The sequence below is a fragment of the Stegodyphus dumicola genome, chromosome 5, assembly GCF_044657685.1.
Source record: "Stegodyphus dumicola isolate Sdum_Otavi_A_Nest chromosome 5, ASM4465768v1".
In the NCBI taxonomy this organism is placed as follows: domain Eukaryota; kingdom Metazoa; phylum Arthropoda; class Arachnida; order Araneae; family Eresidae; genus Stegodyphus; species Stegodyphus dumicola.
In genome coordinates this window covers 81853078-81870263 of record NC_140772.1, presented here as the reverse complement: position 1 = coordinate 81870263, position 17186 = coordinate 81853078, and the positions used below count along the sequence as shown (strand labels likewise).

Below are 17186 nucleotides of genomic sequence, written 5' to 3'. Positions count from 1 at the left end.
ACCAACAGAATTCCCAATCTTAGCATTTAAAAACAAATATTTAAAGCGTTTGTTTGTGATTGTCTTTTCAACATTCATCCAAACGTAGAACAGTTCTGCATAAATCGGCAGGCTTTTATTTAATTTTTAATTAATAAAATAAAAAAAAAATATCCGAACTCCATAACGGCTTTAAATTATCGAAAACAAATATAAATTTTCTTCTGTTAACTTAATACCAATGTAAAATTAAATGGGTTTTAATTAATTGCATTTTAAAAGCGTTAGTAAATTGATAGTAGTTTATGCTAAAAAAATTACTTTGGAAGCGGATAAAATTAAGGTGATCATTCTAATTTATAACTTTCTAATTTATGCTGCCCAGACGTCACACTGGTTAGGGAAGTCGACTGCGATACCAAAAGGCCCGGGTTCGTATCCCGGAGAAACAATGGTTGTACTTATCTGGAGGCCCACCTGTTAGGAGCCTTCATAATAAAGTGACCACTGCTTCTGGCCTTAGTAATGGCAATGTCTGTGAACGGTTTGGGTCCGCCATTGGGGGGGCGGGAATTCTAATTTACAGCATTCTAATTTATAAAAAAAGATCCCCATTTAGAGAAATGTTTGAGAAACGTTGTTCCACATCATTTGAATATTGTACATGATTATATCCTGCAGCTATGCACGTGAAAGAGCAAAATAATATCCGCAACATAGTTGAAATCAGCCCACGGACGAACACCGGTACAACGTAGAAGAAACATTATTTATGATACGGTTAATAAAGTTTATCACCCTCATTAACGCGTGCCTTATGGTCCAATATGGCGCAGAGTTCGAATACTGGCGAAGGCACTACACATTTTTAACCTCTTCGGCTCAAAAACAAAAATGCCATTTGACCCTATATGGTCACTATCCTTAATTTAACAAATGTGCAATTAATCCAAAGATATTATTCCTGCTCAGTGTTCAAATGAAAATTCATAAAAAAAGAAAGCATTCTCAAACATGCATGAGTTATCTTTTCATCTGAACGACAGATTGTTTGACTGATTGGATTACGACAAGGTATACTAGGGATATCTGTCTGAGGGGAGGGATGCATTAGTGAAGGATTTCAAAGGAAAACTGGCTCATGTTAGAATTACATATGGGAAAATATACGAAAAGCTCATGAAGACAACTCTTTTATCAGGATTTGTAAGCGAGCGGAATGCTTAGAGGTTTTATCATCTTAGCGATCAGTTACACTTATGAAGTCAAAACCTCTACGACACTGGTAAAGCTGATGCCATGTTTCAAAACAAAATATGTATACTAATTGCATAAAATACTGAAATATTTTGCATGTGATGTTCGTGGTTTATTAGGTTTTGGCTTGTATAACGTATATAACTAACATTCAAGAGCGATCCTTTTATTTTTATCTGTCAACAGAATTTTTAATAAAAAACATAGGTTTCTCGGCATTTTTATAATACATCCTTCGTTATACGTATTTCTTAGTTATAGACAACATTTTCGTAAAAAGCTGCCAAATACTGAGCTGAATAATTCTTTCTTTTCAACAGTGATGGAAATGATTGGAATAGAGTTTGATGTCAAGGTGCCACACTGCGAATCAAAAGAAGAAAAAATAATGTTTAGCAAAAGCGAAATAATCATAATGTAAGTAAGAATATTCTATTTTTATATATTTTTAATGTATCAGGTATTATGATTATCGTATAAAAAGTTAACCATATCGTTCACTGTAATAGTAAAAAACACTGCCGGTAAATTTTCCTTCCTTAATTAGTATCGTGAACAGCAAATTTTTAAACTAATAAAGAATTGCTGAAAAGTTGTTATTTAAAAATATTTGAAGTGAATTCGTCAATACTTTAAATGGACGAAACAGATTTCATTTAATATATAAATTGGTTTAATAATGTTTACGTTAACGTTTAAGCAATTATTTATGATTCTGCTGTTTTATATATTTTTATAGATGTGTTCTATCTGTGATAGTCTTTTTGGGAATCACTGCCACCGTGACAGACGTGATACTGAGACTGATGTCAGAAGACGAATTATACAAAGAAAAATTAAGTATGTGGTTCTAAAAAAATAGAAATTTATCATGTTTTTGACCTATATGAAATATGTGTATCTCCAACGCAAAGGTATCACTGCTACGCATTCAACTATTCACTTATAGTCATTTCATCTTCCCCAGAAGAATACTGTCAACTTTACTTAAATCATTATAAAAGAGATAATATTAAGATAATTCATTATAAAAGAGATAATATATAATATTAAAATATAATATTAAGAAACTAGATATTAGAAATCAAAAGCAAAATGTTGATATAAAATCTAATAATAATATAAATACAGTTTTGAGGATATAAAATATCACTAACACGTAAAAATAATTTGTTTCTCCAAGAATTGGGGGAAAAAAGTAAACAATATAATTTTAGTTACTGAAAAGGTAAGTCACTAAAATTTAAGCATTCTTTTAGCATTAACTTCTAGAAATATCGTTTGTGAAATCTGATGCTAAAATAATTTGATTTGAAAGCTGAAAATATAGAGGTAATTATAAATTCATGTATTTTTACTATGATAATTTGAGTAAAACAGTGGAAAAGCATTCCTTGGAAATCAACTTTAGAGGAAGTGTTACAAGATTTTTGTTAATTACTGGGCAATTTTAGGTTTCGATTGTCCTGTATCTTTCATTGCTGTATTTTTTTTCTGTATTTCTCTCATCGCTTTCCCTAGAATTGTAAATTAGGCGGCTTTTAAACAACGAACGAAAATATAAATTAACGAAAAGGGGTTTGTTAACTCTTCCATCATACTGGCATCCAGTGTTAGATTAAGCTTAATTTACACTTACTATGAACACGGGGTTAACCTTTTTATTCTACCAGACAACTTCAGCAAGCAGAACTTGCTTATACCAGAAGTACAAGCAAGTAAAAGCAAATTAAAATTTTATTCACTACGAAATTGTAGTTATAATTAAAAAATTAACAAGACTAGAATTACTTCAGAGTCTGGAAATACAAGTTTAAATAAGTATAAAATAGCTAAGCAGATTTAAATACCTATTAATCGGGCTATTAATTTTTGAACGAAATATAAGCCTAAATATTAGCAAAACACTGCTATTTAAAATTCACCTAATTACATATCTGGTGCAGCTGTCGGAAAAAAACAGAAATACAAAACAGACTGGACATAAAAATAACATGTTAAGTGAAACAAACTTTACTGGTTCTCATTAATATTGTGAATTAAGAATTGCGAGATAATATACTTACTAAAGTATGGCCGTCTTTGAGTAAATAAATGAGGCAAACCATTTACTTTTCATTGTTTTGATAAAGGGGAAGAAAAGACTTTCTTGTGGTCTTTAAATAATCAGATTATCAGATTTTCCTCTTTGTTAAATGCTAGTGAGTATTCGTTATTTAAAAAGTAATTTCACTAAATCATTTTCGCATCACGAAAATCACATATCATTCTGATCCGAATAATGCGGTTTTTTTTAATCTGATCCAAGTAACTCGGCAAAAAAAGAAGAGAGAAAATCAGTGATAATTTTCTCTCAAATGAATAAAAATTACGTAATAAAAGTCAGAACTTAAAAGATTAAAGTGTACCTTTCCTCCAAGGGATTCAATTCCCTTTTCTCGACGTCCGAAAAGCCAGCCTTTTTTTTATTTGAAAACATAAAGACTCCTCACGCACCACATATGTACAACGCGGGGCTTACAAAAGTAAGTTAAGTAAAACATTAAAAGTAAAGCGAACATAAATAAAGCGAACAAAAGCAGAGAACAGCAATTTAGACTTGACGAAAACACGTAAATTCACTGGCCAAGTCACTCCGAACATTTTCAAATCGTTCAAAGGCCATCAAAAGTAGAGCACGAGAAAATTAAATGTTCCACATCCTGAGGTACTCTTTTTGAGAACAGTACCATAAATTGTTTCATCTTAGATTAAAACGAAACAAGTAATTTTCAAATTTACCGTGAATAGATAAAAACTGATAAACTTTAAAATTTATAGAGAGAAAAGACTCGGAATGCAGTCTATGGTAAATAGAAGGAAAGAACATTTTGGTGACCTCAGCATTACAAGATGAAATATATTCCTCATTCCACTTCTTATAACGAAAGGATTTTAGCATTTCAAAGAGCTATTGTAATAGCTTTTTGGAATGCTAATGTTGATATCAGTGCGTAAATTTAAGCATCTTTAGCTAAGAAATCAGCTCTTTCATTTCCAAAGAAACCATAATGGGCACGCACATAAGCGAAGCGGATATCAATTCCGCTATTTCCAAGCGAACTGATAGTTAATAGGGTTTCAATAACTAATTTGTCACAGCTTGGTAATATTGTTCAAAAGCTGAAGAGAAGAAAGAGAATCAGAAGAAATCAGGTTTTTACAAATAACTATGTGATGATTTATGGGCTAATATCTGCTCTTAGCTCAGACTTTACGAGCTCGGACTGTATGGTTCAGATTATAATCGACAGAGTAAAACTACAACAGCAAACTAAAAAAAAATTCTTCCCTTTTTGTTAATTTACTTATATGTATATTTTGAAATGAATAAGCGAAGAATCTGTATAAATATTTTAGTTATATGAAAAATAACAGAAGCTCTATAGATTACTATACTATAAATAAATATTACAATTAGTTTCTCTCCACTTATCAATTATCTTTCATCTATGATGATAGCGGAAATTTACTAATATATCTTCTGCTTTCTAGGTATTCTAGTCAAGTGCCTTCTATGTTTTTCATTTTATGCAAATACCGAACGACTACTGAAGAGCGACAAATCATCTGACTCCATTAAAATATTTCACGGCTTTAAAGTGATAACAATATTGTGGGTTATCCTTAACCACACTTATCATTATCTCAATTTCTCTGGATGCAGTAAGTAATTTAACTCACGTTTTTTAATTGTTTTGAATAAATGAAATGATGCAATATTATGCCATGCAACAGTTGAAACAAAGAAAAATTTGCAAAGTAGCATGAATTTTGCAATATTTTGTTTAGGGACTGAAATTTTAAAGCGAAGTTTGTTTCGAAGGTATTAGATTTATTACTAATGAAATTAATAGGTTAGAAAAAATAACAATTTATTTCTAATTTGTTAACCAAAGTATAAAAATTCAGTAGGCTGTAACCAAGCAAATGAAAATGTCCTATGGTTCTTTTTTAAATAAATCCAATTCGATTAAAAAATTCCTGTAAATTTGTTATTTTAGTCTTATTTAAAATGATGTGCTCACGTATCTGAATAGCTCCCGTGTGAATTTCAGTCTCTCTTGCAAGTGTAATATTGACTTAGGCCCTAGTTAGTGCTGTTAAAAATCATAATTTATGTAACCATAGAAATGCATCACAGAAGCACTTCGTTTCATTCGTCTGATTATGTTACGTAGACTGGTTTGCTTTGGTTTATTTTATTTGCACTGGACGGCTATCAGCCTAAAAGGAGGGATGCCTTCGTGAAGGATTTTCTATGACTCTCTGCATGTTACACATTTGGAAAACCACTTAAGTGCTCAATCAGCGAGCTCTTTCATCGGGATTAGATCCGGACTGAACTACCAGTCTTCAGCGATTTTATCACCTGGCCGCTGGTAGTACCATGTTACGAAGAGAAACAGTGAGATATAGCATGAAAACGTACCAATAATACGTTGTCAGTTAAAATCACAGATATGGTTGCTGTGCTCCACTCAGAGGCTTCTAAACAAAGTCTGAAACTCCTGTCCAGCCATAAATCAAGGATATTTTACATTCGTATATATTTCGAGCTCTTATTTGCGCATTTAGAATCTATTGGTCAATGAACCTTCAATATTAATCATTTATTCAGCACTAACTCCTTTATATATCCTGAAAAACTAAAATTTGGTATATGTTTATTTTAAATGTCATATTGCTTAAAATCAGCAGAGTATTAATATATTTATTTAAATGTATTTTATTTTTTGAATATATCAGCTTCATTTAATTTACAATGCGCGTGAACGATGAAGATTTACATCATTAGTATAATTAATGAAAGACGTTTATAAGTTATAAGAGTTTTTCATATAGTTTTTTATTAATATTTATTAATATGCATTAAAAATTTTAGGTGCACTTTTGGCTGCAAGAGAGAAAGGCAAAGAAATAGCATTTCAGTTTATGGCCAACGGATTCCTAAACGTCGAAACATTTTTCTTTATCAGGTATTTGTATTATTACGCTTGTACATTCACGCAAGTCTATAAAATCTTGCCACTCCAGTTTTAATTAATTTATGCTTGAGTCATGATGAAATTGATAAAATTAGGAATGTCAGATGTTAGTTTTGGTTTGGTTTATTTAATTATGGCAAAGCACTCAAGGGCTGAGGGATGCCTTTTTGGAGGACTTTTTAAGGGAAACTGGCTCGTATATACGTTACACATGGGGAAAACCACGAAAACGACCATGCAACCAATCCGATTCGATTCCCGCACCGAACTACTAGTATTCAGCGTTAGATATTAGATCGTTAAGATCACAGACGTTAATCGTCATTCGACATAGAATTTGCCCCGACTACCAGACGATTATTCTAACCTATTCTAATAATGAAAATACTGAAAATATAATTAACGTATTTAATACAGTTTTAAATAGAATATTTGTTTCTACGTAAATTTTCCGTAAAGTACATAATTTAAGTAATTCACATTTTTACCTTAAGATATTTTAATACGTTTGAGAGTTTGACTCAAGCAGTTAAATTTATTGTAAATATGCCAAAAACTAAAAGAGTCCGGCAGTTTAGCTTAAAAGTTGTTCGTATTAAGGGTATTCGTGTCTCGGATTCAGAAGTAAATCTTAATTAATCGTAAGATTAAAGATCTAAACTATAAGTTTACGAATTTAAATTGTACCTGAAAACAGTTCGTTAACCGAAATGTTCGTAAGCCAAAACAGTTGTCTCCGTAAAATTTAATGTAAACTGAATTAATTTTTTTGGGGATTACAGAATATCGCTTATTTAAACTTAACAATAGCATCTTGTACACAGGTTCATAACTGAAAATCAAAGGAAATTATTCTAATTCAACGATCCAATCCACGACGATTTTCTTCTCGTTCTTTAGCTATTGCATCATTTATTTATTTAAGTTTTCATTTGGATGATATAGAGGTCATTGTAATTTTATTACAAAGGTACTCCGTAAATAAAACGCCTTATTCCTTGGTCCGAAATGTTCGTGAACCTAAAGTCAACTTATAAACCGTACCGAAAATACCTGACAAACTCTAGTAAAAGTGAGAAACAATCGAAGAACCAAATACTTCCTGTGTCTTGATCTCAAAAATGCTTTTGATTCATTATGGTGGCCCACCATCCTCCATTTTCTCCACAACATCCGCTACCCACTTAACAAAAACATTGAAAACTTTTTCCAAGACAGCAGTAGCGTGATACTGCACAACAACACCTTAACTCCTAGAGCACAAGCACATGGATGTCCCCAGGGAGCCTGCATGAGCGCAGATATTTGAAGCATCACGTTCAACGATATCATAAACCAGCAATATCCCAACTTCGCCAAAATTATAACGTTTACAGACGATGTCGTTTTGGTTAGCTGACGAGCACAAAGAGTTCTTCAACAAAATTGCCAAGAAATACTTAATATATTCCAGCATCACTGCAAGAGACATAAATTAGAAATTTCAATCTCCAAGTCCCAAGTAATGATCATTCATAAGCCGGGATAGAAAATTACAAACCAACGCAAAATAAAATTAGAAACAAGTAAAATTAAAAACGTCAAATGATTAAAATATCTTGGGTTACTGCTCGACCAAAAATTCAACTTCATAGAACATCTCCAGGATATAAAGATTAACACCCGCGAAATTGGATAGAACTTTCGCAGGATGCATGGATTTAACTGGGGATTGAATCTTCACATCAGCAAGATCCTATACAAAACCGTCATCACAAAAATAGTCACATATGGAGCTGCAATATGGGCCCTGTCGATGACGGAAAGAAAAAAGAAATTGCTAACGTCCATACAGCGACAGTTTATGCTAAACATCATGCGTGTCTTTCGTACCACTTCCAGCTCAGTCCTCAATGTCTTGGCAGGTATTATGCCTCTGTATCTTCAAGCAATTGATGAGGATATTTACTCTTTAGTCCTTCAATTCAGAAAAAGCATAAGCTTCAAGGATTGCATCTATTCTGCAGATGATTACGAACAGCGCCTCCTCTATATAAGAACATCCAGTCGATCCACATACCAAAATAAAAATCCAAAAGAACATCGACTCAAGAAACAAAAGAATTGAAGCTTACACTGATGAATCAAAAATCGAAAGAAAAGTAGAATGTGCAGCATTCTTTTCAATGCAACAACATCTGTACTCTAAAATAAAATGAAAAGGGTACTTAAAACAACTCCAATAGCATACATCAAGCAGAACTCTTGGCAATAAAAGTTGCCATCAACATTGCGTCAATAGACAATTTCTCCAAAATATCCATTAACTCAAACAGCCAAGCAGCCATACTCTCCATCCGAAATCCAGAGAACTGTTCTGACCTGGCCCATGAAATTAATCAAATCTCTAAACATCTTAATACTGAAATAACCACAACTTGTATCAAAGGGCATAGCGGCAACAATACCGCTGACAATCTGGCAAAAACAGCAGCTCTTTCCCAAGAACGCGAATTCCTCAACATCAAGGTTCCGAAATTGCAACTACGACAAATCCTAAAGAAACATCTAAGCCACGAGTGGCAAGAAGAGTGGAATAATGCTATAATAATAGGCAGGCGCACTCACCAGTTTTTCGAAAAATCGGCACAGAAATCAGAAGCTCCAAGCCCTTCCTAACTTATTACCTCACCGGTCACCCATATGCAGATTATTTTCTCAAAAGGAACCTCTCCAATAGCGAGAATTGCGCCGATTAGAGTCAAAGGAGATGTGAACCAGTACTTATTCTTCCGCCGTCTTACAAGTGATCTACACATTCGGAAATTCAAGAGCTCCCCAAAGTGGAGCAAAATGTCAGAAGATCATACTTATTATTAGTAGTCACAAATCTATTTGTCAACAGAAAAAACTCTGCCAGTATTTTCCCTCGGCTGTTCATTCTTTCTTGACCTCATAGGGAATGTTTGTAATTCATATCTCCATTAATGACTATGTAATAACTATCAAATCTCAAAGCTGTTAATATTTGTAAATGATCTTCAAAAATCTCTGCACTTTTGCGTACTCTTAGAGATTTTGAGTAGTGATTATGCACTAATAATTATATTTTGTGCTGAATTTATGTCAAGATTTTAATGCCAACGAAAATTCTAAACCTGAACACATTTTAATTACATTTTCGAAGGAAAATCATAGCAATGCTTTGATTCTGCATTTCTAATTCATTAATTCTAGGTAAATGTTAAATGTCTTTAAGTTACAGAAAAGTTTATAAATAATAATCTTTGAGGTGGAAAATGTCTTCATGTAACATAATAATATTGTTAATTGAAGCTTTTCAGTTTTTCTTCTTACATTTAAGAATTTTAAATGTGTTTACAGTGCAGTTCTTGTCTCATATGGTGTTATGAAAGGGAAAGAAAGGAAGTTAAATATTTTTCTTTATATCGCCAGACGACTTTGGAGGTAAGTCTCATTTATTGAAATTATTTTAGAACTGAAATTAAATTCTACTTATGGCATTAAATGCACTAAGGGGAAAATTTTTTCTGCTCTACAAGATCAAAAGATCATTACAAGGTCGAGATAAATTATGACCTTAAACGCTTGCTGCGGCAATTTACTATTATAGAAATAAAAATAAGAAACGAGAAAAAATTATATATTCTTTCAAGGGCACTTTTGCAGTCAGAAACATTTATTTTGTCTAACTGTTGCTGAACTGCTTTCATAGTATATTTATGTATAAAAACGGAGCTTTATTTATATAAATAAAAAAAAATTGTATAAAACATGCAAGGTCAAAAGAAGATTATAACGTTAAAAGAGGCCACGAATGTAATTTATCTTAATTTTCATAATAATAAAATCCTTTTTATTTTTATTCGTGGATCTTTTTTATCGCCATCACATGACTAAATGTTTAACCCCTGTTTAAAAAAATATAAAGAATCGCCATTGCTAATTTTGGCCATATTCCATCCTATAAAGTTAATAAGAGAAATCTAACATTTCCTGCCATCTTAGATTTTTATTTTGAGTATATTTTAAAATTAATGATGAGAAATTTCAGACATTTCTGACTCAGATTTCTTGATTTAAAAATTGACTGTGATTTTATTGTAAAAAATAGAAAACATTATAAATTACATTGGATAATTCGCGATGTTTTTTTTAATTAAATGTACTTCTTTGAATTTGGTTTATAAAACCTTAAGTGTTCATTAATAAGCCATCACAAGTTTTAAAAGAATAATTTTTATTATCAATGAACTTTCCCTTATTTTTTTCCTCAGTTTTAATTTCGTTTATTTTTTTTTTTATCCGTTTAAAAGGAGAGCTGAAAGAAGCAAGTACTTTTATTGCTCTGTACACGGTTTCCTATCCAGATATTTTAATTTTCCCTGAAATATTTTTGAATTTCCATAAAAACTGTATTCACTTTCGAAGTCCATTCTTTAAGCTAATTTTGTTTTATTTAGCTCAGTGACAGAAATACATTTATTACGATGTAAATATTAAAAACATATTTTATTTCTAAAATTTTTATTCCAGCCTTCAAATCATAAAAAATAATTCATAAATAATTTTTCTGTCGCAAATATTTATTTTTTAACTTACAGCACTGATAAAAATTTTAAAAATAATAACATTGTATACGTCTCATGAATGTATGAAATTAAGGAAATCTATTATTACAGAAAGGTAACTTGAGTCTAAATAAAACATTTAATACCATAAATATCTGTATATGCATATTAATGTAAATTTATATGAACAATAAAGATATAATTTGTTTTCTCCTCGTGTCTTTTACCTTCTCAAAAACACATAACTGTTGAAAACTTCTTTGTTTTTCTGTATCAAATAGGCTTAACCATTTCCTTAAAGAAATAACTTGGCTAACCACTTTATCCAGATTTCTAATGATTCCGTTTCATTCAAATAACATAGTGGTATTTATAAGATTTATTCTTATATTTTAAATCGCATTTTTTATTCTTAATAATTTAGATTGACTCCCCCTTTCATGCTGGTTATTGCTGTAATATATCTTGTGCCATATATTGGATCGGGCCCAATATGGAAAGAAACAGTTGAGCAAGACTTAACTGCTAAATGTAAAGCCAATTGGTGGACAAATCTTATTTATATCAATAATTTTGTGCCATCTGCTGATATGGTATGTAATTTACTTGATTTTGTTTGAATCTTAAATTTTATATTACAGTTTCAACATCAAATTAACATTTACTGTTGCTTCTTTATATTATTAATTGCTACTCTGCTTTCCGATTAATGTGTGTGATGATTCCGATTAATGTGTGATTATGGCAAAGCCTCGAGGGCTATCTCTTTATTTAAGATTTATACTTATTTAAGATTTATACTAAAGTATAGCAATGAATTAACTTGAGTTAGAATGATTGGGCTCACCAACGGCCGAGCGGTAAAGATGCTGAACACTGGTAGATCGGTACGAGGTTCGAATCCCTCGAACGGGGGCTGGCTGCATGGGCGTTTTCGTGGTTTTCCCCATGTGCAACGTGTATACGAGCCAATTTTGATTAGAAAATCCTCCACGAAGTCATCCCTCCCTTTAGGCAGATAGCCCTCGTGTGCTTTGCCATAATTAAACAATCCAATCCAATCCAGAATGATTGAAGTATTAAAAAGAGTGAATTAAATTGGAAACAAAAATAGCTAATCTAATTCACTTTTGTATAAGAAGGTACTAGTGTTTCCGCGAAAAATACAGAAGAAATAAAAATTATTTTTATTTTATTTTTTAACAATATGCTTAATTTACAGTGAGTAATTAAAATTTTTGCAGCTTTATTTGCTGGAGTAATAAACTTGTTTTGACTTTTTTTAAGTTATTTGTTTTAACTTGTTTGAAATTTATTAAAAATTTTAAAACTTGTTAAAATGTTTTTAAAATTTGTCATTATATTAATGAGGTTTAGCAAAATAATAGGGAAAGTATGTTAATCTGTCTCTCCCTGGAACTCTTTTTTGCGATAAAAAATATGCGTGTGTGTTTACTGAAATTTTTAACTTTTTGGTTAAATATGCAATTCTAATAGGAGTTATATTTATTTTTAATTTTATAATATTGTTTATTGATCTTAACTAGTGTTAACGTTTAAATCAGCTAAAATTAAATTAAAAATAAAAGCTAAATACATCCTAAATTGCTTTAACGTAGTAAGGTTTGTAAGGTACTGAGCTGAAAATCTTCTTCGAAAAAAAAAATCATCATCTTATCTTGGGAAAAACAGATAAATTAATTTAATTTTTTATGCAACTACGTTTATGTAATGTGTTGATAAATATAAGAAAATGCATATATCTAATAGTTCAAAATATATGACAGGTTTCCCCCCTTAAAACTAAGAAATTTTGCCCCTGGTTGAGAACTCCTGAATTAGAGGAAATGAGCAATTTGTTGATTACTTTTATTACGCAAGCAGTTCTCTTTAAATTCTGCATCTATTGCCAGAGTTGTTATGCTTCCCATTAGCACTTCTTTGAAAGCAATCCTCATCATCATAATTTATATTGCATAAAAATGTGCATTGAATAATAAGTATTTTCTTTACAATGCTGAGAATTCTTTCGGATGGGATATGTCAGCTAAACGAAATATCACGATTTACCCAAGGTTGACATCATACTACTATTTGCGCCAATTCGCTTCAAACCTGTCTTTGTTTGTAAGAGGCTTATTATTAAGTTAAAAAAAAACAAGTTTTCTTACAAGGTTGAAAATGAGTTGAGCGCGTGTGTTAGAAAGGGAATAACCGACTTCTCTGAGCTTTCCTAAAGTCCTTAGGGATATTTTTGTCGTTCTGAGCAAATTCTATTACCGGATATAGTGCAATGACATTTCCATTTCTTTCTTTTTTCCCTTTTAAATAGCAGCATGTAATATATCTATTTTAATACACAAAAAAAGCTCGATAATTCTTCATTTTGGGGACTTCGGATAATGCCGACTTCGAGGAAAATGACTTCATTTTGGGATAATGCCGAATTATCAAGTATGCCTGATTATTATCTGGAGAAACAACATAATTTAACACATTATATAAATGTCAAACATAAAACGGAACTTTATATTTAACGATTGAAATCATACTACAAGATAAATTACGGAATATACTAAATTTACTATTCTTAATCAATTGTTGAAATCTACTACTGCTGTTGCGTGAAAACGTTTCAGAGTCTGATTGTCCAATCATCTAATCAAAACATCATTGAATAAAATGTAAAATTTCCTTAAAATATTCTTCCTCGTCACTTTTCATTTCTTCTCACAGCAGCGAAGTTTTCCACAATTCATTCATCCTTGGCTTCTTAATCCATTCACTAAATTTGTTTCTTGAAAGTGGGGCTAAAGGATTTGCTCGAAGAAAAGCTCGAAGAAAAGCTTTAACTATTGAGACTGGTTAATCAGAAGACGATATTTTACCTTTTTTTAAACAGAATTTTCTGCATAACACTGAGCCATAATAAGTATGGCCCCGAAATAAATCTCCTAAGTTACCGATTGCTACAGACTGACACGCCTCTTCATGTAGCATTTCTGTAAAATATACGCGTGACGGATAATTGAGTGTGCCGGTCAGTTCGGTGCCGGATTATCGGACTTTAGTTTAATTAGATTAATTCCTTCTTATAATATTTTATAAATCATTGCATATTATAGACTTAAATACTCTTCAAAAAGAAGTTTCATTGCTATTATCTGAAATGAAAATTTATCTGTAGAAGCAAATTATTCCTTCTTATAATATTTTATAAACCATTACATATATAGACTTAAAAACTCTTCGAAAACAAGTTTCATTGCTACTATCTGGAATGAAAATTTCTCTGTAGAAGCAAATTCCTGTATTTAAGCAAATATTTAATAAATTATGAATATTTACTTTCGCATTTTCTTCTGGTATTTTCTATCTTTTAAAATTCAGTTGGTAAACGTGTATTTTATTTCTATTCTTAAATTTTCTAAGGGAATGAATTTTTACATCAAATTTCTTCTTTTCTACCCTTCAGAGAACTATCACTGAGTATGCCATGTAGATCATTTTAATTTAGTAGTTTGGGTTGTTGAAATCACATAAATTTATCTGTATAATCTTATATGTTTTACCATTGCACATGAATAAACTAATATTCCGTGATACGTATTTTGCACTGTTCGACAACATTTAGTAGTCTGAATTAACTTTTGGATAGGAAAACTTACTTTTAATTAATAATTTATTTACAATTATTATTCATCCAGTTATGTAGTGAACGTATCGGGCTTATCAGCTGATAATAGTTTCAAAGTGATTATTTATTTGCAATATGTGCAAAAATTCTTTAGCTAAATAAGAAATTTATTTACCGTAATTAAAGTAATACGCCATCTAAATCGGAATTTAATCTAATGCAAGGGAGCTGACATCAGTTTCAGAATATTCTCGAGCTGAGTACTTGAAAATAAATATAGTTCAAAGTATTCTGAATAAATCCATTCATCTAGCACCCGATTTGTTCACAGAATTTCGTATTTATATTTTGCGTTTGAGGTCATACGATTTGGTTCTGATTTGGATATTCAGGTTTTTGAAATTCATTTACGTATCCATATTTTCCGAAGATATTACTCTTTATAATGTTATTCACCTCAATACTTTTGAATTATATATTTATTTTGTACCTCAGTATTTTTAAATTTACATATTTATTTTGCATGTAACTTTCTAAAAATTAAATTTTAAATACAAAATAAATAAATATGCTTTTTAAGTACGTTTACAAGATACAACTCCTTTCATAGGAATGGCGATGTGAAATGCATATATTTGATGTAACAGAAATAAAGAATTATTTTTAAATATTTCGCTAATATGTAAGGAATGCATTGTAACAGATCTAACGTAAAATTTACATGTAACTGAAATTTATAGATTCTTTTATAATTCTCATGCATATTTATTTATTTACTGCAATGTTCAGAAATAATTTAAAAGATTTTTATTTATACGATAATGAATTCATTTGGAAAATAATATTGGATGTCCCATTCTTCAATTAGAGGAAAAGTTTTTTGCTTTTGAAGATGCGAGTCTGTGCTGAATTTTAAATTATTTACAATTATAGTTTTGATGAAGTTAATAACAAAAAAGAAAGTTTCTAATTATTTTTAAAACTGCACTTTATTTGCCTGTTCGAGTATTTCTTAATATATTATTATGAACTATATCATATAACTTTTGTTTACATATAGTGTATGCAGTGGGCTTGGTACATACCGGTAGATACTCATCTGTACTTCCTTAGTCTCATAGTACTCATTCCTCTCAAAAGGTAAGAAACAAAATTTTTACTTGTGTGTTATTTGTTTTTACTTACTTTGTAATAATTCAGCCTAGCGCTATAGTCAGTGCAACTTTTACTACCGCCATCCAAATAAAAAAATGGTTAATGATGCTGACTGTGTAGAGGCATTAGGATATTTTTGGAAGCAAGAATCATGAAAAATCAGCAACGCCCTCGCCAGGAATCGAACCACGGACCTCTGGAACACGCGCCCAGGGGGCAGACCACTACACCACGAAGGCACGCTAAGAAGGTGAGAGAAATACCTTACATACACCCCCTTTTGAAGGGCGACTGGGGATTATTGGACCCTATTGCCACATCCTGGTGGGGAGAATCATCATCCCCCACCGTCGTTTGTTCAGGCTCCACTGTGGAAATATTAGGTATTTTTTGAAAGCGGGAATCATGAAAAATAAGCAACGCCCTCGTCGAGAATCGATTCAAGGATCTCTGGAATACGCATCCAGCGTATTCCAGAGACCACTACAACGCGAAGACACGCTAAGAAGGCGGGAGAAATACCTTATAACTGCTGTATCAAAGGGCCCGGATTCGAATCACAGCGAAGGCATGGCTGCTTGTAACTGTATAGTGTCTGTACGATATGGGGACACTCAAAATATACGGCGCGCCGAAAGTCCTTAGAGAGATTGGTTGAAGAGGGAAATCTGGGTGAGACCCTTGGATCCGTCCCGCGGGTTGCTTCCTTCCGAATTGGGGCGGAACTGAGCAAAGTCGGACTGGTGTTCAAAGCCGCTGCCAGTGACTGACGCAATCGCGGACTCCTTGCGACAATAAAATTTGTGGACTTATTCTGATAAGTTTCAGCAACAACAATAACAACTATATGACCATGTCGGGTGGCTGAGTTAAGTGACGGCAAAGTTTTGAAGGCATCTCAATGTAATTTTAAAAACGGCGAAGATTTTTCTCAGGTGAAAATATATATATATTTATATATACATATACATATTAGTATTTTGTATAAATATTAAACATATTATTTCAAAAATATCTGAAGCCTAAAGAATTTTGCAATGAAAAACGTATTTTGGATTTGTTGATTCAAAAAATAAAAGGATCTCGCAAACATTTTAACACGACTATTTTCAACACAATATTTTTCAGTTATTAGAGTAGTAATTTGTTTTAAAACACAGAAAAACAACAAACAAAGAAATGATTTCTTCTTGTTTCGCATCTCACGTGTACCTAAGTATCTTTAGGAATTTAAAAAGTATTAATTCAGCTGAATGTTACAGGACTTTCGGATACTTATATTATTTAAAAAATTTTCTTAGAAAACTTTCTAACATAAAGAACTTGTAATAAAAAATATGCATATATATTTGTCAGTTTGGATAGAAGGAAAAGTGTGTAGCATGCCTAAACCGTAAATGACTCACAGCTGGAATCTTCACTTTCAGGGACGCAGAGAAAACATTGACCATGATACTCAACAAGTCCCGCTTTCTCTAGAAATGACCACGATTGTTTTTGAAAATTTAGTTGTAATGTATAGGCATTTACGTTTGAAAGGTCGGCTAAATCGCAGAATAG

At 31.6% G+C, this 17186-nt stretch overlaps 1 protein-coding gene across 1 annotated transcript in view; it reads left to right on the top strand.

Annotated features, from left to right (window-relative positions):
* The window catches only part of LOC118205588 (nose resistant to fluoxetine protein 6-like), a 59822-nt gene that overhangs the window by 10741 nt on the left and 31895 nt on the right, over window positions 1-17186 (top strand). The window contains exons 4-10 of the mRNA XM_085816803.1: window positions 1557-1653; window positions 1976-2076; window positions 4771-4941; window positions 6161-6254; window positions 9627-9710; window positions 11259-11427; window positions 15532-15611. Coding sequence (XP_085672929.1) covers window positions 1557-1653; window positions 1976-2076; window positions 4771-4941; window positions 6161-6254; window positions 9627-9710; window positions 11259-11427; window positions 15532-15611 — 796 coding nt within the window. The remainder of the gene's footprint in view (window positions 1-1556; window positions 1654-1975; window positions 2077-4770; window positions 4942-6160; window positions 6255-9626; window positions 9711-11258; window positions 11428-15531; window positions 15612-17186) is intronic.